The sequence below is a fragment of the Nelusetta ayraudi genome, unplaced genomic scaffold, assembly GCF_046127955.1.
Source record: "Nelusetta ayraudi isolate G7.1 ecotype Tasmania unplaced genomic scaffold, CSIRO-AGI_Nayr_v1 ptg000011l, whole genome shotgun sequence".
In the NCBI taxonomy this organism is placed as follows: Eukaryota; Metazoa; Chordata; class Actinopteri; order Tetraodontiformes; family Monacanthidae; genus Nelusetta; species Nelusetta ayraudi.
Window position 1 is genome coordinate 3,270,992 of NW_027466061.1, and position 26,813 is coordinate 3,297,804.

At 41.7% G+C, this 26,813-nt stretch overlaps 1 protein-coding gene across 18 annotated transcripts in view; it reads right to left on the bottom strand.

The window, feature by feature from the left end:
* The window catches only part of dlg2 (discs, large homolog 2 (Drosophila)), a 122,344-nt gene that overhangs the window by 80,842 nt on the left and 14,689 nt on the right, over positions 1–26,813 (bottom strand). For 16 of the 18 annotated variants that reach the window (XR_012926167.1, XM_076020043.1, XM_076020040.1 and 13 more), the window contains exons 3-4: positions 22,533–22,684; positions 19,667–19,732 (exon numbers count right to left, since the gene is read on the bottom strand). Coding sequence is in view for 17 of the 18 variants with exons in the window: in XM_076020043.1 (XP_075876158.1) it covers positions 19,667–19,732; positions 22,533–22,684 (218 nt within the window). In the remaining variant the exon portion in view is untranslated. Of the gene's footprint in view, positions 1–15,448; positions 16,115–19,666; positions 19,733–22,532; positions 22,685–26,813 lie in introns of those variants that run through there. The other 2 variants (XM_076020057.1, XM_076020056.1) reach the window with 2 other exon arrangements.

Genomic DNA, 26,813 nt, shown 5'->3' on the forward strand with positions numbered 1-26,813 from the left:
TAGGAAATCTGTCCCCGATTATGTTGCAACAATGAATGTGAAGCAATTTACCAAACCAAATGGTTCACCGCGTTTCGATGTACTGCAGCGCCCCCAGCTGGTCAGTGTTTTACCTGAGCAGTTCAAGCTGCAGGCGACTGAAAGTTTTCAGTTCATGAACCAGCTGGAAGTTTGAAACAATCTCAGCTGAATGAGAACATGAGAAGAACATTCTTCTTATCACATGTTCACACCTGTTACACTGTATTCTTCTAAATGAATGACTGAATTGAATTTGAAGCTTTGACCAGCCGGTCGGATGAACAACAATTTAGTTTAACAATAAAGAATAAAAAGTTTCATGGGCTAAAATTATCATTGGCCATAAATAACCTTAAACATTGTATTACAATATCAACAAGGTGGTTAAGTCTACGGCTGAGGTATACAGGTGACTGGAGTTGTTTTAAATGTAAATGTCTCAGAAATTATAAAGAGGAAGACAAGTAACAACGCTATAATGACAAATAAGTGACTGCACAACTTATGGTATGTACACAAACCCTTCTCCCCACTTCGGGTAACAGGATGGGAAATCCTTTTTTTTTTTTATAAAAGAGAAGCCATCAGTGATTTCTGAGAATTAAAAGATGGTTTTGGTTTGACAGCAGGGTACAGGTGGGGCAATGGAAACAATCACAGTGAGGCAGGGTGCAAATGTTTAACTTTAGCATTAAAAAGACAAGGTTTGGATATTCAGATTACAATGTGCACTTGTTCTCAAACACTGCCACAGAAACTGAACTGTTAACAATGTTCCTAAAGTAATAATTAGTCTATACATTCCATGAATGGCACAAACTGGAGCCAAAATTATCCAGCCAACCATGTGTGAGACTGACAACAGTATGCGGAGGCTAAACACGGCACAATGGTCTTCTTCTGGCACTTCTCCCAGGCGACAGATAACAACCTGAGGTGAAGCACTGATGTAGGCATGCTAGGTGAAAATGACAAAACCACAGTGGGTTAATGCGTTCAGAATTTAGATCCTGCTGGGGCAGCATTATCTCCCTCTGAGTGTGATATAACTACATTTTCTGCTGGGGCATCCATGACCTGAAATATGTTTTAGATAATGTGGAAGTATATGGCACAGTTTTATGTTATGATGCTTCATTTGGGTCACAATTTCACATATTGTAATCCTGCTAAAATAATGTCCCAAGTCATACTTTCAAGTTAAAAACAAACAAACAAAAAATTTAAGCGGATGATAGTTCAGGTTTTTTCAGTCTTCTGAAAAACATATAACTTGGGCCACTATGTCAAAAAGGTGTACATATAAAACAGTACTGGGCAGCAGAAGAATGAAACACAAATGAAGGCAATTTAACCAATGAGCAGTCTACTTTCTTAAATAAAAACCAAGAAAGAGACACAGCCAGAGACAAGTCTGTACAGAAATCACTTTCATCTAAGTTCTCTAATTCATTCAAGAAGCATCCATCACACACCGTAAGAAACAGACTCACTAATAAAATCCAACATGTTATTATTGAGAGGAGAACTGAACACCTATTTAAACACACACAGCTTAGTGTTACAAGAAGCACCAACGTCTATAAACACACAGTGTTCACCCGCCCCAAATAATGTAGGTGGAGCCTCCAGACTGGACACCATCACTCTCCTCTCACAAGAAACATTTGGAGCACATTGAAATTGAGCAACTTCTGTCGCTGCTAAATGAATCAAGAATACATGTCAACATTTCAGTATACAATAAATGGCAACTTTATTGTGTAAAATATCACTTTTTAACACAAATAGCTAAAGAGCCAATCTTGGTGCATTTGGAAATTTAAATGTGGCAAAGACAACTGGTTGATACACAAAGTGAGCATCAAAATGAAGAACAAAAAGGGGGAATTATGTTATTTTGAACATAGAATAGTAGTTGGTGGCAGACGAGCTGGAACGAGTATTTCACAAACTGCTTCTGTGGAGGAAAATGCCTCCTTGATGTCAGAGGTCAGAATTGGCAGACTGGTTGGAGACCATCGAAAGGGAACTGTCACTCAAATAACCAGTGGTTCTTACGTAAGTATGCCAGCCGTCTCTAAAAGCACAACACGTCCAACCTTGAAGATTTCAAGTATTTTTACAATGACAAAAAGGCCAAAGTTGTACACTCTCACTTGCATGACTACTCATCCGTCCCAAGCCTGCAGGAAAGCCGCAAAGACATCATTAAAATCCTGCAAATCACTGAGTACTTGTGCGGTGCCGAAGATAAAGACAACATAACTCAGCTGTGGTAGCTGCAGGGTCAGCTTTTAAAACTGAGAACTGACCAAAACTGAGTGTAGCAGGATTTAAAAAAAATAATAATAAATTAGACTTTCCCTCCACTAGATGGAAATGTAACACTGATTATTTCCATTTGCAGCCCTCTTAAATGCCCAGGGACTCTGGGCTACAAGGACTCATTTCTCCAAGAAGCCTGCAGGACAACTAACCACAACACCAGATTCATATGCAGTGTGATATGGAGCCAGGAGTAAATTGGAATTTGCTTGTTCTGAGAAAGGAACAAATCTCCTGCAATAGGTTTCAATCATTTCCCCCACATACAAGGACAAAACAAAAACAATGTTTCGCCTGATGGCACCAATACATTACATAGTAAAATGTAGCTCAGATTAGATTCCTTGCTTTGCAAACCGAGTTTGGAGAAAGAAGACAGAGCTAAAGGACGCTGGGGATTGGCTTTCTCTCCCTCTCTGCCACATTTCTACCTTTTGACCATCCTTGTACACTGTCCAAAACCTAGTGGGTTTCCCCCCACTGAACAATACCTGCATTCTGACAAGAGAAGGGGAGGACCAGATAGGAGGAGGAAGAGAGAGAGAGAGAGAGGGGGGGGGGGAGAGAGAGAGGGAGAGAGAGAGAGAGAGAGAGAGAGAGAGAGAGAGAGAGAGAGAGAGAGAGAGAGAGAGAGAGAGAGAGATGAATAGGCTGGAGGCCACCTTACTGCTCCTTACAAAGGGAGGCCCTGGGATGTGTCGAGTCAGTATGTTTTCCCATTAGAACAAACAGTTGTTCCCAAAGCAAAAAGGGAAAAGGGGGCAAAGTGAGTCTTAATGACCAACATAAAGACAGTGTTTTGTGATACTACTGACAAAATCCAGGTCTGTAGGTCGGTTGTGCCACGGCAACAACTGCTCATTTGAAACTGCAGTACACTTTGGCTTAAGCCAGTGAACAAGGCGCAGAGAATCGCACAGGGCTCCATCTCAATCCAGCATTAGACGCCTCAGTGAGGAATGAAAAACTTTGGGACAAGAGGTGAGACTGTCCCCTTCTTTACTGCTGCCCTTCACAAGCAGGTTCTGACCAAAGCTCTTGTTAGGCATCTCACTGATGACTGACTGATTGCTAAGCTAACCATAGACCATAGGTGTTGAGAGTTTAAGTACCAAATTCATTAAGAAACCAAAAATGAAAATGTCTCGATGGTCAAGATGTTTACATGAACACTCAGATGTCCGATGACAGAATAATGGTTAGGCTTCATCTCACCTGGTCTCCCCATCACAAAGTTGCCCTCTAGAAGTGACTGGGAAGCCCTTGATTTTGAATTTAGGAAAATCACTGGGTAGTCAAACCATTTTTGTTTATTTTTTGCAGCAGTGAGCATAGACAGCAGTAATTTTCCCCAAGCGGCACAGAGACCAAATGTTAAATAGGGGAAATTCAATGGACTTTTCAGTTACCTCAAAACTGAAAAATGGCTATTTCCTTCTACTCTCCAAGTGTAACGTTCTACAATTCTAAATTTGGTTTGCATTGTGAGAAGCACCACCCTGCAATGCAACCAGTCCTATTTGCATTTAAATTGGTAGACAGAAGCACAAAGCAAAAAAACCTCTTTGGATTGGATGTTTAATGGCATTGTGGTTGCAGTGAAATCCTTTATCCTTCATTTATGAAATCTTTTTTAGTTTGAGGTTGATATTGCCACTGTGCTCAATGTAGTATATATAAACTGGAATTTGCTGGAAGTGCAGGAATCCCTCAGGTCATGTGCAACATGTGCAACAAAAATCCACACTATTTTAATTCAACCTAATTTTAATAATCATTTAACAGAAATGTTCACTAAATGATTCAAATATGTTTACAAATAAAATAGATTGTTTTCAATTCAAGGTCCCCCCCCCCCCTGCCCAAGATAGTTCAAAATACATTATACAGCAAAAACTGTAATACTGCAAAGCCATTATCATACCACCAGAATCTCCTTCCAGTCCAAATACCAAATCACAAAAGCAACACAGCTCACGAAAGGCCCCGAAAAGATCTCAGCACATTTACATACACAAATGATTCAGAGTCAGACATCTTCAAGCTCTGAAGGTAAAACCACTATGGAGAGACCTCAGTAAGAGTGAGAGAGCAAGAAACCACAGCACAGTGGGGAGGGGGGTGAGGGGTAGGGGGGCGGGGGGGGCAGATAGATCTGGAAGCAAGCAGACACTGCTGCAGAGTTTGATCTCCTTAAAACCCAAAACTGAATAGCTGACTGCAAACACACACACACACACACACACACACACACACACACACACACACTAGATTTTTCGATTTTCTCAGTCCCTCCCATACCACTTGTAAATACTGAACTGGGAATGTTGTAGGTCTTTTCTTACCTCAGTGATCTTTTCCTTGTCCTTCTGCATGCCTGAACCCTGGTTGGTTGCTTCTGTGTGCATGTGCGTGTGCGTTTGCATGTGTGGGTGGGCGCAGATTCAACTTGCTGCCTGTCTAGCTGGGAAGTGCTCTTATCAAACTACTGCCTGCTCTTTGGCAGCACTCAGACTGGCTACTCATTGTGCCGGACCTTGTGCGTGTGTATGTCTGCGCGTGTGTGTGTGTGCGTGTGTGTAAGTGGAACAGCAATGAATTGCTTTCCCATCGCTGCATCGGTAACTGCGGCAAGCGAGTTCCCTCCCACCCACACCCTGCCCCACTGTAGGGAGTTCAGCCAAGAGGGAACCAAAGGCTGAGCAGACTGTGCTGTTGCACGGACTTTTTCCACAGTGACACACACACGCACACAAGCCCACCATTCGGCCGCAGTGGACGCAGCAGCAGATGTGTGATTTAGAATTAAAGGCAGAGCAGAGCTTGCACTTCTCAATCCTTATTCTAATATATGTATATAGACACACACACACACACACACACACACACACACACACACATATATATATATATATATATATATATATATACATATATATATATATGTATATATATATATATATATATATGTATATATATATATATGTATATATATATATATATATATATATATACATATATATATAAATATGTATGTGTGTGTATATATATGTGTATATATGTGTGTATATATATATATATATACAAATAAATATACATCCATATATATATATATATATATATATATATATATATATATATATACATGTACACATATATAAATAAATATACATATATATATACATATATAAATAAATATACATATATATATATATATATACATATATATATACATATAAATATACTCATATATATGTAGATATATATATATAGAGAGAGAGATATATATACATATACATATATACATATATACATATATACATATATATACACACACACACACACACACACACACATAAAATAAATAATATGCAACTCTCTAAAATGTTACAGTGGATGAACAAACTGTATTGGTTCACCGGACAATATTCATCAAAATTAACTTATTTTTTAGTACAAATGTCAAATTGATAATTAGATCTGATGTGTGTCTGTGTTCTTTTCAAGCCTGTTCAGGGAAACTCTAATATAATAACAAATGGGTTGGAAGGAAACTACTCATGCCCATAGAACACTCTTATGGCAAAGCAGGTTAAACCGTGAAATGAATGAAAATCTGTGTAAACATAAAACGACAAATCCAAAGCCAACACTGCCACTCTTATGTTAGTAGCTGCAATGCCACCTAAACGTGACAATAACAATCTTTGCTTATCATCAAATACAATGAAACATCTGGTGAGTTTCTTTTGCACTTCTTGGCCTCCTTATATAAAATCCATGTGCAAATAGAATTAAATAAGAATAGAATAAACCTTTATTAGTCCCATGTTGGAAAACTGGAAATACTGCAAAATAACATTATCAAGCATGCGGCTGAAGATATTGCATTATAGGGACAAAGCAGAGCGCATCATAAGTGGTACATTTTTGAAAAGTTAAAGAATTGTGAGGAAAATAGTCCAAGGTATTGAAGTTGAGTTAGAAAGAGATATGTTTGCAGTTTTAAAGATGACAAAAATTTACAAAAACAAGACGTTAATTCATAAAAAGGACAAAACCATAACTGCCCCAGCATACAATAACATTTAGAAATGACATTATGATGTCCGCTTTTAATTCAACTTCAATCCTGATTTCACTGCACACATGGTGCAACAAAAGTTGCTGACTGACCAGAACAGAACAGAACAGAATAGAATAGAATAGAATAGAACAGAACAGAACAGAATAGAATAGAATAGAATAGTTGTTGTTCTGCTAGAATCTAATCCACGGAGCTCTTGCAGTCGTGAGTGATCCAAGACTGAGCCTCTCAGCTGGCTCGGCTTTCTTCTGTACATGCCAAGGTTGACGTGAATAGGTCGAAATCGACGATTGGACCATCGATACATATAAACAAACAAATAATCAGAATGTATATCTTCAATAATGATGCCAGGGAAGGGAGTTGGTTACAAAGTGACTTATTATTAGAAAAGGGTTGCTGTTAGGTAATTTTACACCTACACAGTTGAGCCACGACTCCAAAGAGAAACTGGGCTAAAAATACAACGCGTAAACTCAGGCACAGCACCACAGGTCGCATTCAGTCACTCTTAGGTTTCCTCGTTTCAAACATACACACTGTCGACACGATCCCTTACCTGCCTGTCTGATCTCAGAGAACAGTACCAAGCAAACAACATGACAGCTTTGCAGGAACATGAAGAAACCCAGAAGAACTGTCCTTAAAAGGCTTTGAAAAAGGGATGGCGAAAACGAAGCTCTGGCATCGGCTGAGGCATATGTAGAATAACGGACCGGTGGGATTGTAACCCCGCGTGAGCAAGAAATTCCCGCGTTTGACATCCATAAAAAGACCTTTCACTTGATGCAAAGCTCCATCTCGGCTCGCAGTCGACACTGAAATAACAAGGATTGAGGGGGGTATCGCAAACGCGCAAAAGAAAACAAGAGTCTCCTGTCTGAATGTGGAGTTCGAACAAAGAAACTCCTGAGAAAAAGGAATTAACGGAGGAATAAAAGAAGAGCTGAGAGAAATAGGACAAATGTGCAGCACACGCATGCGCTGGTGCATTGACGGGGATTAAAAACATGTTGCTGAATATATCCGGCACTGTCAACATAGTGTATGACTTCACACTGGGTTTCAATACTCCTGAGAGTAATGCGCACTTGGCATGGGTTTTTTTTCTAGCATGATGAGCATCATATAGATGGATTTGCTTCCCCGCTTGATGTATAAACCCCCTTCCTTCACCTATATCCTCTCTCACACGCACTCACACTGTTGCACAACCAGCAGTACTCCAACTATTCCTTAAGAAGACAGCTGACGACACTTCAAATTTGACATTGTATTCAATGCACATTTCCTATGGAGAATGCACAGTTATCTTTATATATTTGAAAATGATAGCAAACATTACACAATTGCTAATTAGGAAGAATGTATATTAATTTATCAGTTTAATCACATTGATCTTTAGTAAGTTTTCTGTATTAAGCAACTGCAACATACGTGTGCTGATAAAATGAATAATTAGGCACGTGAGGTTACAGGAAAGTAGCCAATGATGTGAAAGAAGGATCAGCTCAGGAAATGCACTACAACATTAAAGCCAAAGTCAAGGTCACAACAAATGACTTGAAAACTGCTAATGATGATCATCAAACTCTAGCAAACTAGTCAAGATCTAGCCAAGACGTGTGCCTGTTTAGATGAGAGAAGGCTACGGCACATATGGATGGAAGTTAAGAAACCATCACGGTGGTTCACTCATTGAGTATGGAGCGACTTTTTTCTTCTGCCAAAGTGAAACGGAAAGGAGCTGTGGCAATGGGATCAACTTTAGCTTCTGCGTTGTCCTTGGCATAGCAGCTTAATGCTTCACAAATTCCAAATCCTGAAACATGAATGAGCTCCTCACATGGTTAAAGGCAACATTCTAATCCATGCATGAAAGCACTCCTACACCATTTTGCAGCTCATATTTTTTCCTTCCCCTTTGTGGTCACAATGCCTCGAACAGACAGCAGTAACACCCACCCTGCTCTGGCAAGCGCCTTCAAATCAGTGTATCTGAGGAGATGCACCGGTTGGCAAACAGACTCTAGGGGGCGGTATTTAAGATGTTGTATAGAATATATTTTTGGTTCGAGCCTTCCTGTTACCGTGGAAACTCCATCGATTCAGCAGCGTTGAGGAAGCACACAACTCCCCACTCCTACACGTCTGACTTGTTTAATGCTACCTCGGAGAGGGCGAAGTTGAGACGGGGGAGGGAAGTGAAGAAAAACAGCGGCGTGTTGCAGGGAAACTTGGTGGCAGACGAGGCGGACTTGAGGTGATATTGCTCATGAATGGGGAGAGCGTCCGCCTTGGATGCTTGCTCGGCAGATATGTATGTGTGATATTCAAGATCAACACCCTTCCCAACACAGCAACATGCAACCCATACACACCACATAGAAGATCCAATACACCTTCACATTTTCTTTCTAAAAAAAAAAAAACAGCTCCAGTTTGTTTTAGTAACTCAACACCATGTTTGGTCGTCGGCCAAAGAATCTCCATGTCATTTTTAGACAACTTCAAACCCGCAGTTTCCTTTCCTCAGCTGACAGGAGTGGCACCTGGTGTGGCTGCAGTGCTTCTGGTCCAAGATGCTTGATAATGGTCATTTACATGGTTGTGGTTTTTTGAGTTGTTATCTATCTGATATCTTGGCAATGATCCAATGTACCAAGAAACCATGAACCATGAAATGTTCAGAGCGTACCATCAAGCCACCTCAATACTGCATTCAATGTCAATTAAATCCCCCTTCTTCACTTTTCTGATGCTGGCTTTGAAGTCCATCAGATCGCCTTCACCACGTCTCCTTGCACTACATTGCTGTCAAATGACTGATTGGATAACTTCACTAGGAAGAGGTGGAACTCCCTCTCTCCATTGCCTATAAACCAATTTCTCTTTCTCTTGGAATGCAGGACTGGGACAAACTCTTCATCATAAGAGGATGAGTGGATAACACTTTATATTAAGGTACACCTATTCACCAGTAAGTAGTTGCTTATTACCATGAAAATTAGCAATAATTCTGAGGTTATAGAGGGAAAACTCATTGTTAATGGCTTAATGGTTGTATAATAAGGCCATGCAGAATAAGGCATTAATAAAATATCTTAATAATGACAAACTAAGAGCCACTATGTTGCTAATTTGCATGCTAATAAGCAACTTAATTATGGTGAATAGGTGTACTTTAATATAAAGTGTTACCGTAATGGGTAGGTTTTTATATCTTGTTATATTCACTGAGTAAAAGTCCTAAAATGGCACTCCGAGACCAAAATAAAGAAAAAATAAACTGAGGCAACTTAGTTCTTTGGAAAGAAGATCTGTTAAACTGGAAGAGTTGAATTTTACAATGGTAACGCAAATGCCATTATAATTGTTCCAGTGAAGCTTCCAACCAGTCTTAATGAATGGAAACTTGCTGCATCGTTTGCAGATCTTGAAACTGGACAGATTTTTTTTGTTATCAATTAATAGGTGAAACTGGCGCATCACAAGCATCCAGAACGATTGTTCCTGGACAACGTACAAGAATGCACACATGCTATACAGTGTCTCGAGGAAGGTGCTCTGCAATGCCTTGCATCAACAATTAACTTCACTGTGAAGTCTTTTTAGCGTGCCACTTTAGCAGTGTTTGCTCATCCCATTCTTTGCCCCCCTACAGGACAGCAGTGGTGTTTCCAGGCAACGCAACAGATCTGACTCGTGTGACCAGCAGGCCAAGTAAAGCGAGTAAGTGTTGTCCAAGTAAAGTTAATAGGATGTGCTGAAGTTTGTTCTCTGCCTTTGCTCCAACAACAATTATTTGCTGAACGCTGTTAAATTTGCAAATAAACACAAGCGCTGGCTGGAGACCAAGAGGATGATGGATGATTCCGACTCCCTGTTTTCTAAGTCACAGCTTAAAAAGCTTTATTATACAAATAATCTTAATTAAACTTAGATTGTGGGGAAAAGATACCCAGTGAAAACAGTGAGAGTGATCAGAATGTTCATTTCAATTTAGAGGCATTACTATCTCTGACTATCGGGTGTTTTGTTTGCTTACATTTGAAAAACCTTAGGGCATAGAAAATGTATTACTGCATTCACTGCAGCTGTATTATGTATGAATAATGTAACATGTGAACATTTAGCATCAAATATTGATGCAATTAGCCCTCTGTCCAAGTTAACTTGGCTTTTTTTCTGATGATTTAAAATATGCTTTGATGATTAAAAAATGCATTGTTCTGCCTGCAAGGAAGAACAGCAGCAGACTAAAAAGACGAAAAGTAATCTTATGGAGTGGCAGATTCATATCTGGATTGCTACATGGCTAATTAGCTGCAGCATAGAGTACACCGTTTTTAATCTTAGGTGTTAATTTAACATTAAGTCGTTTCACACAGACTGGAATTTGACACTGTACCACAACACTACAACACTGCCCCCATGTTCACAATCTAATTTTCCATTAAATACAAAATAAGAAAAAAAATATAACAATTCAACTTTTTTTTTTTAATTATTATTATTATTATTTTTTAAAGGCATTGTCAATTAGGGCGCAATTTCTAGGATAACAACTTTTTTGGTAAAAGACAGAGACATAAGCAGGATGCTTCAGTCTCTGAAGGGGGCTAGAGGTCAGGGTTTTCAACGGACTTCACAGTGCTGACCGCATGGTTCTGTGACAAAAAAAAAAAAAAAAATGGTGGATCAGCATGTAACTTCAAACAACTTCGGGTCATTTGGAACGGACCCAAACTATGGTATTTTAAAACAAAATGGTAGGAAAGAAAAGTGAAGGCATTTGCAGCTTGTGCAGTAAAACACTAACATGATTCATAAGGCTAACAGCGCTGAAAAACTGCAGGGTGACGACATTGACAACTACAAAGAACACTTGAGCCCATAATCCAGGAAATCTTTACAACAGGTAAAACCATGGATGTATTATAAGAAGTGGATACTGGACTGGCAATATGGGTAAAGCAGACTTTCTGTGACAGCCAACAAATTTACACAGTATATTCAGAACAAATATCGGCCATGCAACTTTCTATTGATACATAAAAGATAACAGAGAAGAAACAAAGAACCGTTAACGTTCCAAGAAACTAAGCAAGAAAATAAGCATTTGCTTTAGTGGAAGTTTTGTAGACCATTCCACTTATTCCAGACAACAGCAGTAGCTAATAAGGTGCACTCAAGTTACTACTGCACATGTAGCAGTGAATATTACCATAAAAACTAAACAACAAAAAAAACCTACTGATGATTAAACTGAAATAGGTTCTTGTTTTTTGCTGTTGTCGTTTTTCTTCCAGTGCACAAAATTGCTGATTCCAATTTAATTTTACTGGCTACGGAATTGCCCTTGATATTCAGCCTTATGGTTTAAGTGAAGTCATCAGTTGTCAGTTTGAGCGAAACCAAGTCAGCCCAGATGATAGACGTGATCTAAAAACAGCAACAGCGGCAGGAAATCAACACACTCCCTTCATGTGGGACTTTTTGCTCCACTGGATTCCCCCCCAAACCCGACCCCCTTCCTCCCCACTATTATCCGCTCATGCTGAAGTACAGCACAGTATTCACCATGCCCCCAAAAGCATTACATAACGTGACTGTGGAATGAAAACGGCATATCATTACGCTTTTCACATTCATTATGGAAAGCTGAATACTTAAGATAGTACAGCTGGCTATAATATTCAGTGCCATGCACCATTTCAAGACATGTACACTAAGATGCGGGGCCTCTTAAGAGCTCAGTATGACTTATGTCTGATGCATTCATTATTAATCGGATCCTTCCAGAGACCAAATGGACAGAGTATAAACAGGAGGTCTGGACGTTATGACGACTCCTGATGCCGACGCTGCGAGGTCGGGGCAGAAAACGTCTCACTCAGCTACTTGAATAAATCTCTTTTCTGTGAGAGTTCAGGGGTGTGACACCTGTATCGCTGAGAGGAGCGTTTCAAAGATAGCAACATCTAATCTTAGCCTCAGCATTGTGTGGGCTTAAGTTAAACCTTATATAAGGCGCGTTAACTACCAGTCACACTGTACACTCCTCCACACTGATTTCACACCAGCGGGGAAGAGGTTTCACAGGTTGACCTGTGATTACATTTTAAGATCAGCTAAATAGCGGAATCAATATATTAATAAGAAATGTTCTTTTCATGATTTGAGAAAATTTGATTGATTTACCTGTTGATAGAGGACAACAAAAAAAAATTTCAATGGGTGAAATAAGATAGATTTATTTCATCTTCGAACCTACAGCAATGGGTTTTAGTTTTCAATAAAAACGTATTTGCTAATTAAAAGACTAATTGGGATACAACATGAAATGAAAAGCACTTTAGGTCAATGAACTTCAGGGTATGTCATATTGTACTATACTATTGTTACATATACATGTTGTAGGTTTCAACTCATTTTTTTCTTAATCTTATTAATGTCATGCTGATTGAACAGAGTGGTGGTGCAACTGGCTGGCCACAAAGCCCTGGCAGTGTGTTCCAAGCCCATCTACACGTGACACACTTCAGTTTCTGAGAAAAAGAGAGCAAAAAATGAATTATTGATTTTTTTTTTCACCTGTTCCAAAACACAGTGATAAGGCGTGATGTGCTGATTCCAACCACTTGCAGCTTGAACAATTAAAGCTAACCCAACTATCATCTGAAGCATAAAAGCACCAAGCTGACTAATCCGCCCCATACTTCATACCCATGCAAAATGAAATGGCAAAGTTCATTTAATATTGTGCTTTTAATCCGCAAATAAAGACAGTGTGCCTTTCCAGCTATTAGATGTCGAGTAAGTAAGTCAGATCTATTTATGTAATTATTGAATTGAATTATGTTGAATTTAACGTGAGGCAAAATGATCTTTCATGTTTACAATAAGTAGTTACAAACTTAGTAAATTTGACAAAAAAAAAAATTACAAATTGAATTTGTTTTGTTCTTGAAAAATTATGCAAGTGTTTATTATCCTTGGAGATGGTCCCACCATCATCATCAGGATGGGCTGACACTGATATGTTGTCAGTAGCATATGTTACAACTTGTAACATGCTTTATGAGTCAGCTTTACAGTTTATGACACCATTAACGTTCAAGTGACCCCCAATATCTTCTGTTTCAATTTGCGACAGTCGGGTTGGTAAATGAATAAAGTAAAAGGGTAAATAATATCTACAACTGCGACTGACACAGACATTTACATAGAAACAAGTTGTATGCAGTGGAAATGTGATACTGTTCAAATGAATATTAAAACCCTCCCCAAATTCTTTGCCATTCATACAATCTGTGTCTATTATGTCTATGCAGTGACTCAGGACTGATCATCCTTCCTGATGTTAAAATGACAATGAAGCTGATTTACCTTCACCTTTCCATTCTTGAGGTTATATATTTTTTTTTTAAAAAAACCTTATGCAGTACATTCGACGAGATTTCCTCAAACTTCACCACGGAAACAAACCCACGCAAGCGTGTGGACATCACTTCAGTGAGGTGATGACTCAAACAGCGGTGCAGCTCCATTCAGTGTTGTCTCTTTATATCTCACTGCCGTCAATAAAAGGGAGCGGCAAACCGACAAGGACCAACAGATTCTGTTTACAAAGAGTGAAAAAACATCACCAAGTTCCATTACGAGGGCTCGCCGCACTTTATTGTGACGTGGCTGTCAGTGCCGTCACTCTGAGCGTGCAGACTGACTGACTGGGGGAAGTCTTTCACGCAAACAGCCGTCTAAATATTTCACCATAGCTTTCAGGGTATTGCCATCCTAATTGACCCCCCTTGATTGAGTCACCCCCCCCCCCCCCCCCCCTTGCTCCTGCCATGTGCTGCTGCTGCTGCTCTACAATATTAACAAGAAAAAAAAAGTCAGACATGTCCGTCATTAACATTTCCATCCAGGGCGCCGCACTTACACTGACTGGATGCACACCGTGCCTATACTTAGGCTGCAGACCACTCAGGCAAGATTTTCCGCCTAAATGGCGAGGAGTGTTCCGTCAGTTTCACTCAGAACAGCCTGTGCAAGTAGTGGCCATGACCTTAGTGTGATGCAAACAGTACGTAAGGAATTACTTCCTTCCCGTTGGCTCCTGCTCTTCCTAACATCGGCCCGCCTCCCACCCCCGTTGGATCTGAATACGTTTGAGACGCAGCTTGTTGTCGCTTGAAAAACGGTCTAAAAGCACACCGGCGATTCCATTGAGCCAAATCGTTTTGCAGCGTGTGATCAAACTGTCAATGGTGAAAGATGATTTAGTGAGGAGGGCTTCTTGGAAAAGCGGCTAACGATAATTTCAGTCCTCCAGCGAGATGTCTGAGTGTTTGCCAAATAAAATATGGAATCAGTTACTTCAGCTGAAAAGAGCAGCCTTGCAGCTCACAGAGAGGAAGTTTTATACCAGTTACAAAGGTCCCTATTTTAATCATTCACATCCAAAATGAAAAGTAAGGGGGAAAAAAAACTGTCAACTATGACGTTCCAACTTAACTGACACACTGGAACTGTTCCGTGATTAAATCTAACTTCTACCATTTGCTTCCCGCAGCTCTACAGGTTGCACGAGGGTTTCCGTGTCACAACGATGCCCCATCTCGCTACCCGTGCCCAGAGGCTCCACCGGTGGTGCGCGTGTGACGCGTGAGCGGAGGGATGCGAGGGGCGGGGGGGAAAGCGCGCGCGCGCGCGCTGACCGGAGTTCGACCCAACTTCTGCAGCCGCGTGACGACAGACGGGCAGCGGTGAGGGATGGATGGAGTCAACTCCTTGCGTCCAGTCCGGGCTGACGAGGGGGCTTAATGTGGGGAGACGGCAGCATGCCAGCATGCAAACACAGAGGAAGGACCTGGACAGAAGCTTCTCTCCTGCTGCTCCGCCGCATAAGCTCACTCTCTCCCCCGCCGCTCGTCCTCCCTCCCCCTGCTGCTGCTGCCGCTGCTGCTGCAACATCCCCTCCAGTCGTCCCGTGCCGTCTCTTACCTTCGTGGTGACAATGCAAAGGCAATCCATGCTGCTCGGCTCCTCCTCACCCTGAGCTCAAATTCCTCACCGGCGATCTCATCACCGGAGGACAAAACAATGGAAAAAAAGAGGTACCAGGGTGGAGGAAGGCAGCGAGGAGGAACAATAAAAGAGGTGAGGGCTGCCGAAGAAAAAGAAGAAGAAGAAGAAGAAGAGGAAGTAGAAGAAGTGGTGGGGGAGGAGAGGACCCACACTCGTGCACGCAGTCACACACGCACTCGCTCCCTGGCTCGCTGGATGCCACGGCGGACAGACGTTACTGCATGTGGGCCTCCTGTGAGGAGCGGGATGCCTCCTCCACAGCGCTGAAGGCAATCAGGATTCCTAGCGCCATCTCAGAGCCGTGCGTGCGTCATCGGCCAAAACACAACTGGCGCGCTCACACACGCCCGTGCATACACACACACACGCGCGCGCACGCACGCTCTCTTAAAAAGCAGCTGGCAGAGCGTCGTCCAACCAAACAAAATCATTCCTCAGCTTCTTTCCATCTCCCGCTTCCTGTTCCTGCCTTTTATTTTCAGTTTATCCTCTCTCTCTCTCTCTCTCTCTCTCTCTCTCTCTCTCTCCCTCCCCTTCTGACTCTCCCAGCTGAGCTACTAAGCAGTTTCAAAGGAGGAGACAGAGAGGGAAGGAGTGAGAGAGAGAGAGAGAGAGAGAGAGAGAGAGAGAGAGAGAGAGTGAGTAAAGGACGCGGGCGTCAGCTCAGTGGAATGAATTTGATTCCCATGCTCTCTGTCTGCTTGACTATTAGCTGCTTTGGCACGCTGATGGAACTTGATAATAACCCTCTGCCTCTGGTTTCATCTGCACAACAGCGCAAACCCTGCTTTCCAGCCACTACGAGACATTTTGTGGAGGGAGCGAGAGACAGAGAGGCAGGCAGGGGGGTGTCTGTTTCGGCCGCGAATTCAGTTTACTTTGCCTTCTGGACAAATCTCATAATTGCATCGATTCAAAGTAGTTTTGATTAATAATGTAAGGTTTTAAAATGGCCTGTTGTTTTTAAGCGTTCAAGTTGTTATTATTCAAGTCTTTGTAACAATGACATTTTTTTCATAAAGACAATGTGTTTTGGTCGTACAAACTGTCCCACAAAAAATTAAAATGCAGGGAGCTTGAGTTGTTGGACTGGGCTAATGGCGACAGCAGACAGATGTTGTCATCAAGTGAAAGAGACCATTGAGTTGATAAGATGCACACCATCATCTTCAGATAAGTCTTAAATGAAGAAGTATATGAGAAATAGGTCTGGATTAAACATCTGTTAGCACATTTCCATAAGCAACCTACAAATGCTCAAATCCAAAATTTCTGTTAGACCAGAAGTTCAAAATGATTTAATTTTACTTCTCAAGAAGCCTTTGTGACCTATGAGCTGTAGTTAAACTATTAGACTGAACCTTTACTTCAGAAATGTCATGTGAAATTTCAAGAGATGGTTAAATGTCAGCGATTACAACAGACTTTCAGTTGACACCAAATTACATGTTAGCTTTTCAGCATCTGTCAGTCTTATTGAGATGGCTGTCTCCATAATGATGTACAGGTAAAGCCTGTACAAAAACAACAACTGGAACAAAAATAACAAAGACCAGGCATATTTTACTCAGGCTAGCCGAGTTAGACACCCACACAACACCTACAAGTCTACCATTTTAGCACCACTCTTCATAAAAAGGAAACAACCAAAGGAGAGTCACAAATCCCAATCGTAGCAAAGGAATCCAACTTAATCTGGGAGCTTCAGAGAGACACGAGAATCATGAGTTGAACTGAGAGCAGAAACACTCAGAGACATCTATGACCAACTCACATTAGTCATCATCCCACAAGGACACTGCCTGATATGCTGGACCAGCTCGTCCACTCCTGGCAACAGCTTAGAGGCAAAGGGAAAACCACCACCAGCAACAATGCTATGATTTTGTGAAAGTTGAGATAACTGGGATCCAGCCAGCGTTTAAATATTGAACTCAAGTGAATTCTGGTTCACGTTGATCAGTTCGGTTGTAGACAGCAGAGGAATTTGAAAAAAGCTGCTTGTTTTGGTTGGTGGTTTTGTGTGTGTGTGTGTGTGTGTGTGTGTGTGTGTGTGTGTGTGTGTGTGTGTGTGTGTGAGAGAGAGTGTGTGTAAGTAACATATTTGTTTTAATGTCAATGTCCAACTCGTGCAAACTTCCAGGACAACATAGTCGCCTATTTGTGCCTATTTTTCGTTTAAAACTTTTAAGTTTTCACTCAAAAGTTTAAATTTATTTACATATTAGAAAAAAACATCTTTGATGAAGTGAGATTTTCTAAACAGCAACATTCAATCCATATGCAACCAGTAAACACGCACTAATGACCACTATCTTCCACAGCCTGACCCAACCACAAAATCGCAGTTTCTCAAACCCAAAATCTTTTCATTCAAACCCAACAGTGAAAGACACTTTGTTCCATTTTGGGGGAAAATAACGCAATCACAAAGGCCTTCCTCTGTAATCCTATACCGAATGATGTGATGCATTGTGGGACACAACCACAGAAAATTCAAATCCAAATTAAACAGACGCCTCTTGGACAGGCTCTCGCTCAGTATGTTATTTACTAGCACACTGAATGTATGAGTCATGCAATTGCGGTGTATGAAAACAAGAGAATCACACTTCAACGTAGCCCGGCAGCGCCAACATGTTGCCTCGAAGTCTAGCTGAGTCACGGCTTCACGTTGGGAACCGGTGACGGTCGCTGTCAGCCGGTTACATACGGACGTAATGGTAAAACCAGCATCTCTGTGACTTCACTTTCCCCCCCACCGCCACTAAAAGCCTCACTGCTACTTTTCACACCCTACCTGGCCGTCGGAGCCATCCCCTTCAACGGGTCTGTCGCAGATTTTAATCTTGATTACAGCTTTCATTTGTAGACCGAGCAGCGTCCATGCGCTCCCAGTCCGTCGCTGCTCTCTGAGAACACAATCACCAGCTTAAACTCCCTCTCCCGCAGCAGCAACAAGGCTAATCTTTTTATCGGAAGTGGCTCAGCCCGCTGCAACTTATTGCATTAGAGGGAATGAATACTTTGACCTCCTCCAATCGGGGGTACGGGTCCCATATAAAGAGTAGGTGTGACAAACCCGGGATGTGTCAATGTGAGAAGAAAAGCTGACAGCGTAACAGATTTCTCCAATAGGCTGCTTGAGGCTGTCCTGCTGATAACCTCTGACATGATTGGTCTCGGTCACAAGCTAAAAGTGATTAAAATACATTTAAGAAAATAAATGAATGGAAAAAAATGAAAACCAAATTTATCACCACACAATAATTATAGTGATGGATGTAATGCAGGTATAATATCCAGTGTTTCTGCATCGAAACAAAGTGAAGTGTAGTAGAGTAGAGAGAGTAGAGTGTTTATTTGGTGATCTCAAGCTGGATGAAAACCAAACAAAATATTTACATGAAGCAATTGCATGAAAAAATAAATGTTAGGTGCAACAACGTGGCCCTTTTTTGGATACACATTTTTTCTTCAATGCTTGCAGCACTGATGTGAGATTGATCATCATAGTTTGTTCATTTCTGGTCTTGCGAAAACAAGAAAAATCGGACCGTCGTATCTCCAGGACGCTTGTACGATCATGACAATCACAAGCACGTGTGTGGGGGGGGGGGGGGGGGGAGGCCGGAGTGGACAGACAACTTCATTCTGTTCCTCTGGTCTTTTAATTTTCTTTCTCAACTCTAGGACGGTTATTTGGATTGGAAAATGTCACTGTCAACATCGAGGTGAGCAGGAAAAGGGTTCAAATTGATTTTGATCCTTTTAAAAGAGCTGACTCACCATGAAAAATAAAAGACAGACTGAAGGGAATTAATAGAGAGTGCAGAGGGAAACCTGGCACAACTCTCTACTTGAGACTTTGAAGAAGTTCCTAGTCTCCCCCTTGCTATCAGTTATTATATACTGTATGACTTACCCATGGTAAGGACAACTGGATATTCAAGACATTGCTCCTCCTAATAAACACCTCAACCAACACCTTACTGCCATGCTGTATCTTCTCACTCACAGACTGACATTGAAAGGAATGCAATAATGTGTTGACGCGTGCAGTGAGACACATGCTGCACATTTTCACCACCGGCACAAGCAGGAAGTCTTATCTGGCTTCCAGACACAACTCACCACGGAAGTTTTGGTGCTGCGCTCACCCTTCTCCATCCCGCTGGGCTCCGTGCTGCTCTGCTCCCTCTGCCCGAAAACGACAAACATTTGCATAAACAGTTTTGTTTCCACCACAAAATACAGTAGTAGTGTCAAGACCAGGTGCCTGCAGGCGTAAGCGATAGATTTAATGCAAACACTGTTGATGAATGTGTATACAGGCTTGATGATTGTAAGTCGGTCAAACCCCCCACCCTGAGATGCTGTCTGTAAACAAACAAACAAACTGTTTCAATAAAATGACGATCGTAAACGGTTGACGCAGGTCAAAACTGAATTTGAAAAGCGGAGAGCGCACGGAGCAAGAATCTTTCAATTGTAGCGCAGCGACAGGAAGCAGATATCAGGGTTACGTAAGAACTGGCGGTGACACGTAGCCGGAGTCATCATGGACTGGTCAGTCTGTCTGCTGCTTTAGTAAGTCTTTAATTAGAAGCTAAGATAGTGTAAGCCTGTGTGTGCCTGTGGCAACTGAGAATAAATCCCTGACACACTACGGCGTATCACAAACTCGCAGTGTGAATGACGGCGTTCCGAGTGCACCATGCACGTCCTGGTAAACAGGAAGTGAAACGCTCAGAATGAGTCCACTGTGTTTGGCCTCAGCTCCTCAAGTTGTAACAGTAGAACAACACAGAACAATTAATGGAAAAAGAAGTGACTTTTCCAGCAGTGTTTTTAACTATTAGTACTCCAAGCTACTGAAGGATTTATACGAAGAGCATTTTCTAAGCACATTATCAATGAATACATTTTATATGTACTTATATTATTTAGAGGGCAGGTTTTCGAGGGGTAAATGAAAATGCCATTGTAGACCTTTACAGCTGCTGTCATACTTGTACGCCTCACGCATTATGCAAAACACGACTTAAAGGATTAATTAATATGCTGAGGGTCCTTTTTCTAATCTTTACACATGGCCTGCTGTTACATCACATCGCAATGCTTTGTTGCAGCGTTTTGAAACACATACACCTCATCAAACTGCTGTCTCACCTGCAATGTCACACCAAAAGAACCACTGGTAACTGCAGAAAAGGGGATTTAAGAGCGGCGCACCAATGACCTTAAGGTGGGGTCAGCAGTCTCGGAGGACTCCTGTAATCACCTCAACTTATCCCGGTTCAACAGCGTGACCTCAGCAAAAAGCTCCGGCAGCACTTTGACAGTGGTGAGGATCCGTCCTCAAATCGCGGAGAATTGGTGAACACTTTTCAATTTTCAATATATTGCAATTCATGTGCGCGCAATCACGTCCTTCACTGATGCTGCCATAAAGGAAATGATACTGCCGCTATTACGCAAACAATCTGACAGTGCAGACAAATAGGATTACAGGTAGATTACCAAACTGGTTGATCTCGCTCCAAGTCAAACATGCTATTTGTAACACTCCTGGTGTGCACTGATTTACCGGTCTGTATTTCAACGCAAGCTGTAAACACCACGCTGATGTTTCATTTTAATTGAATCATTTCATTTATTTGCCTCATCACTATTTCATGAATTAGTGCTTCAGCTCACGTCTGACTGTGGCTGCACTTCAGGGTGCAATGTTTCCAAGATGGTGCCAGATGCTTGTGACTTTTGTGAAAGGATAAGTGACGAGTAAGAAAAGCTTCACTTTATGTCGCCAGGCGGCACTTATAACACTTGGTTCTGGCATTGCACCCAAAGTAGTTAGGAAAGGAGGCTGATGGTCCGAGAGAGTGGACAGAAGGTGATGAGGAAGGTAGAGCTGCAGTGGGCTGCCAGGAGTTGAAGACACTCTCAACAGCTCTGCTCCTCCCACTCCCTTGCTTTTGTTGAGGGAGGGAAATAGGACAGAGGAAATAGATTGGTAACACTTTAAAATAAATGCACACTTAGAGCAGTTAGAATTGTTTTCTTGCTTGATATGGAAGCACAACTATTGTATTTTGTATGTGTAAAGAAAAATGGATTAGAATACAATTCAAGTAATATCAATTGTGACGAAAGGTAAACTTCTAAGATAAACATTTTGCAAAAGTCGGTGTGAGATGTTGTATTGGTATCCAAAGACATAGCCAGACACACACATTGCAACCTCTGAAGATGCACTGTAGCATTTCACTGCATCTTTAAATAAATGCATGCCCATTTGTTAGACTTGTGCATCTTCTGGGCCTTACGAAAAGTTTCTTCCTAAAGCTGTGCCACTGTAACTTACATAGCTTAGTTCAATGGCTCTGTGGCCAAGGGAAGTATTGGATAATGCTAGAATGAGGAGAACAGGAAGTGAAAGGGGAGCGATTTTTACTCCAACTCCTATAAATATTTTGTTACCTGCACCTGTGATTTTTTTTTTCTCATAAAGCTAACGTGTACCGTCATGACATGTATATGTATTATTAGATCCCAACGGTTACTAGTTATCATCAGGTTACTAATCCATGAACCTTTGATTCCACTAATTTAAGTGGAATCCGAGTCCTGGTAAATAGTTTTCTGAAATTGCCATCAAATTTAAAAGGCTTATGAGAAGCAAACCAACAAAATCCATGTCACTGTTTCTGATTGTTATCTGTGGCTCAGATGCCAATTTAAACGAGGTCCTTCTTCAACAAGCACCACTTTATGCTGTCTCGCAGACACCTCACATTCCCCCTTCGACTATTAAACACATGCTTTGCTGAGTCATACTGCTGTGAGTGCTACTTCTTGCTATGAAAAATGTCTCCACCTGTGGCTGTGCCTTCAACCGCTGCACTTTTTGAATGGCTTGAGCAGAAACAACGCATGCATGCACCATTCTTGGTTGCTGTAGGGTTTGTTTTTTTTTTGTCAGCGCCAACAGACTCACCTCCTCCTCTGGGCAGATAGAATGTGCACGTTCAGACTTTTGTAGGGAAACACTCTTCTCCCACTGCTCTGCCATGTGGTTGACCTCCTCCAGCTTCTGCTCACAGCTCTTCTGCGTGTTCAACAGCGTGACTTCATAGAACTCCTGAATGTCTGTGGAAATAAAGGAGCGGCATCATGCAGCTTGGCGTTGGAGCCTTTTTTGCAAGAAACTCAATTGTCTGACAAATCAATCGTCTGCAGAAACTTTGCATGAGAGCGCCTTGTTTGCAAAGTGGATTTACATAAAATCTACCATCTTTCTGGGTTGCATTGCTTTTCAGAAAACAGTGTTAGGTTGTTAGTGTCAGGTTGGCTTCTCTGATCCGATCCTGCATATCTTGATATGGTGGAAAATCTAGCCAGTGACACTGTCCTCATATACTGCCATCGTGCAGTACTGAGTGACAGCTTTCTTTTTCTGACTTTCTGTTGGTGGAAAAGTGTTGAGGAGCAAAACCTTCTGACTCACACTATCACAGCTAGCACACTTTCCAACGGTATTAAAAAAATATCTTTTTAAGCAACATGCTTGGATCACTCTGGTGATTCCCAGAAACAGACAGACAGTACGAAGAATGTGCAGTATATGATCGAAACAAGCTTTTTTTGTTGGTCATTTAAATGTAAATTCCCCTCGTAGAGTGGAAACCCATGTTTTACCCGAGAACTGGAGCCGTAACAAGAGATCAGCCACATCGGTCCAACGGCTCAGCAAGGCAAATAAAAGACACATTTACATTTAAATAGACTGTTAAACAGTTAAGCTAAACTATCAGCCTTCCACACCAGAAAAAAGGGTCATGTGTCTGTTCTACCACCGCTGACAAATAAACAACCTGCATTCTGGTTTTCAGAGAGACAAATTCGTTTCAAGTACTGCGATGAATAGTGAAATTTCTTCTAAGTTTAAAAGAAACTACAAAACAGGTTTATCGGCGTGTCAAGTGAGATCACACTATTGTGAATACTAATGAAGAGAGTTTAATGTATGCAAATCCCAAAGAGCTTTTTCGAAGTTTGCTGTACTGCAGTGAGTGGATTTGAGACACCAGTCGCACAACATATGCAGTGAAACCAAACATTTTCAGCATTTGCAGAAGTGAGTGGCAATAATCCACAGACATTTTGCAACAGAAAACACCATCAAATTGAAGATACCTATTAGAGAGAATATCCGTGCCTGTATTCTCCTCTTGCCAAGCCATTGAAAACACCAACAATAATTATCATTTCACAAGGGCCGCAGGCAAACAAACAAACAAAAGTCTTGGTTTAAAAGCGCGGTTGCAGAAATGAATCAATGGGTTGAACTCACGGTGCAGTAAACCGTCCCTGCTCTCTCCGGTCATGATGCAGTCTGCATGCTGCTCTCCTGTGACAACGCTCTGCAGTGAGAGGACCAGATGCCTGGTGGCGAGCTAACACACAGCCTAATCCTCAGACACTGAGGCCGCCTGTTCCCTTCAATGCAGACAATGACCTTACACGCGGCACAGCTGATTTTTAATTCACCTCTCTTCTGGGCCAATGTGCTTAGCGCAGTCGGCAGAACGCTGGCGCTGACGAGTGACACAAATCCACATTTCCAATCTCATCTCCCTCTCTCGCATAGAACTGCAGCAACGCTTCTTCTTCTTTTTTCTTTTTTTTCTTTCATCGTCGTACATGCAAGTAAGGGAATAAAGGACGGGACACAAAGATAGCTGACCAGCGGCCCTGCGACGGCCCATCCACTCCGTGCCTGGCTAAGCTGCTTTAAAGATGGCAACTGGCACGACATGCGAGGCACATGGCTTGCGTGTAAAAAGCATCAATGGGTCCGGCCGTGAACACCGCTGACGGTACGTCTAGTGCAGGGTGTTCAGACGCGTCCAATGCGTTTCATTCTGCCTGTTGGTCAATAGCCGTGTACCATATCTTGACTCAATCATTCTCATTAATCTTATACCACTTAGTTGGGGATTTGTTTTTCATTAGTTTGCTAAAAAAATAAATATAAAGCCACAACTTTCAACTTGTTGCACAGATCTTTGAAAACGATGCGGTCTAAAGGCGCAGCGTTGCTGTGGCTGTGTGAGAAGGAACCAGCGGGAAATTCAGAAAGTTATGTAACAGGATTTCGACTAAAATGTTAAATCATGTAATTATACTTGGTCGAGGTGGAAGTTATCTGTTAAGCCTTTGGTATTAACAGTTAATCCATAGGCTTTATCGGAAAACACAATCGCAAAATCCCAATCTGGCGATTGTTTTTTGTCAGCGAGGTCGAACGAATGATGACAGCAAGCAGTCCGTCCCACGGCAGAAACACATAATGCTGCTGTATTCATGTGCATACACTGACACTGCAATTAATCTGGTGGGGTGCATACCATAGTATGAAATCAACTAAAGAGACAATAAATTGAAAAAAAAAAACTTTCTTTAAGTCAGTAAGTGTTCAAGAGTTCTTTTTTAGTATTATTTCAAACTTCATGTGCATTTACAAAAATACTCGTAATAAAAAAAAAGAGAAAAGAAAATCCACACTTTGTAAATGATGCATTAAAAACACTGCATTTATAATTTACAAAAATGTCCGCACATATGAATATGGAAGAGTGCTCTGTCACACTCTTTTGTAATGTGTGATTACACTCTAACAGTGGCAGTTATCTGTTAAGCTTTTCGGCATTAACCGTTAATCCGCGAGGTTTATCAGAAAACACAGTGGCAAAATCTCAATCTGGCGGAGCGGAGGGTTCGGATTGTTTTCCGAGCAGAAGTGCTGATTGAAATGCGCCGGCGTTGCGTTATGTAGAGCATAAATGTCAAACACCAGGCAGAAAAATCAAACGGCGCTCTGAAAACCCACGGACGCAGTCAATCCGGTCCTGGGAATGAGAGTCTCACCTCTCTGGTGCATAATGAAAATCCATTACAGTCATTAGCGTCCGGGGGTATTTTCATGTGTTCGGGTGACATCACTCCTTTCAGCTTTGAAAGCACTCGACAGTGATGTGTTACACATCGCTCCTGCCCCTTCTGACTTTCTTCTCTGACACATCTACTTCACCACCGGCTTCCTTTAATGAGCACTAACTCCCACCAACACCAAGGAGCATTACGCAGAGGGGACGCACACACACATACACACAATAGTCAGTTCTTGTTTCATTGCTTATGTAACGGGTGGGTGGAGTGGGCCGGGCCGGGCTGGGCCAAACGGCGCGGCCCCCCGCGTGCCTCCACTTCTTTGGGGAGTGATTATTACGGCTGCATCCCTTCCCCGAGGCTAGACCTCCTCCACAGTGAATAAGGTAGAGGCTAATCCTCCTGCTCCTTCCTCCTCTCCTCTACCTCCCAACGCACGCAGGCAACCAATTACTGGTCATGCATCACTCCTCGCTCCTCTGGCGCTCGCACCTCCCTCAAGGAAACAACATTTCGCTAGGTTGCGTCCAAGCGGAAGGAGCAGCGCGCGGGCGGAGCTCTGCAACGGTGAAGTTCAAGGTTTTAGGAAAGAACCGACCCGATATTTGAGAGTGGACAGGAAACGCAATTGAAGTCACTCAACTCCTGGAATATTGGCAAATCAAACTGCATTGATTTAAGACAATATTCTTTTGTACAAGCAGTCAGTGATGGTTTTAGATTGTCTCATTGTCTTAGATCTGTTATTAATTGATCGACTGACTGTTTTTTTTAAATTTCATTTCAATTAATGTATTTATTCTCTGGGTTTCATCGGTTTAACCTTGTTTGTCCTTCGAGTTTGACTTTTTCTTTTTCGTTATTTTGATGATTGTGTATTGTCATTGTGTGTATCTGCTTTTCACTGTTGCTTTTGCTTTTTATGGCTGTTGTACCTTTTAAAGGTACTGTGCCTATAAGAACTGGCAGGGGGACTCCCAATGTAAACCAGCCCCTGGCTGCAATTGGGTACAATCACATCCCTGCGAAATAAATAAATTGAATTGAATTGTTTTTTTGGTTGTTTTTTTAAGCCAAATTACCGGTACATGTTTATTTAGGCGAGACGTTGACTGGGTGGTTCATGTGGAAGAAAAAGAAGTTAGTGTTAGTCGATGAAAAATCAATAAAACTCATAAGCATAAAATGAAAAGGGTCTCCTTCCATCCCGTCAAGTCTTTCCAGATTAAAGTCGCGTGTGTCCACAGGAAAGATACCACAACTTAATTCACTTCATTAACGTAAGTGAAAAGGATTTTCTTTTCGGATTTAGGATGTCGGACCTGTC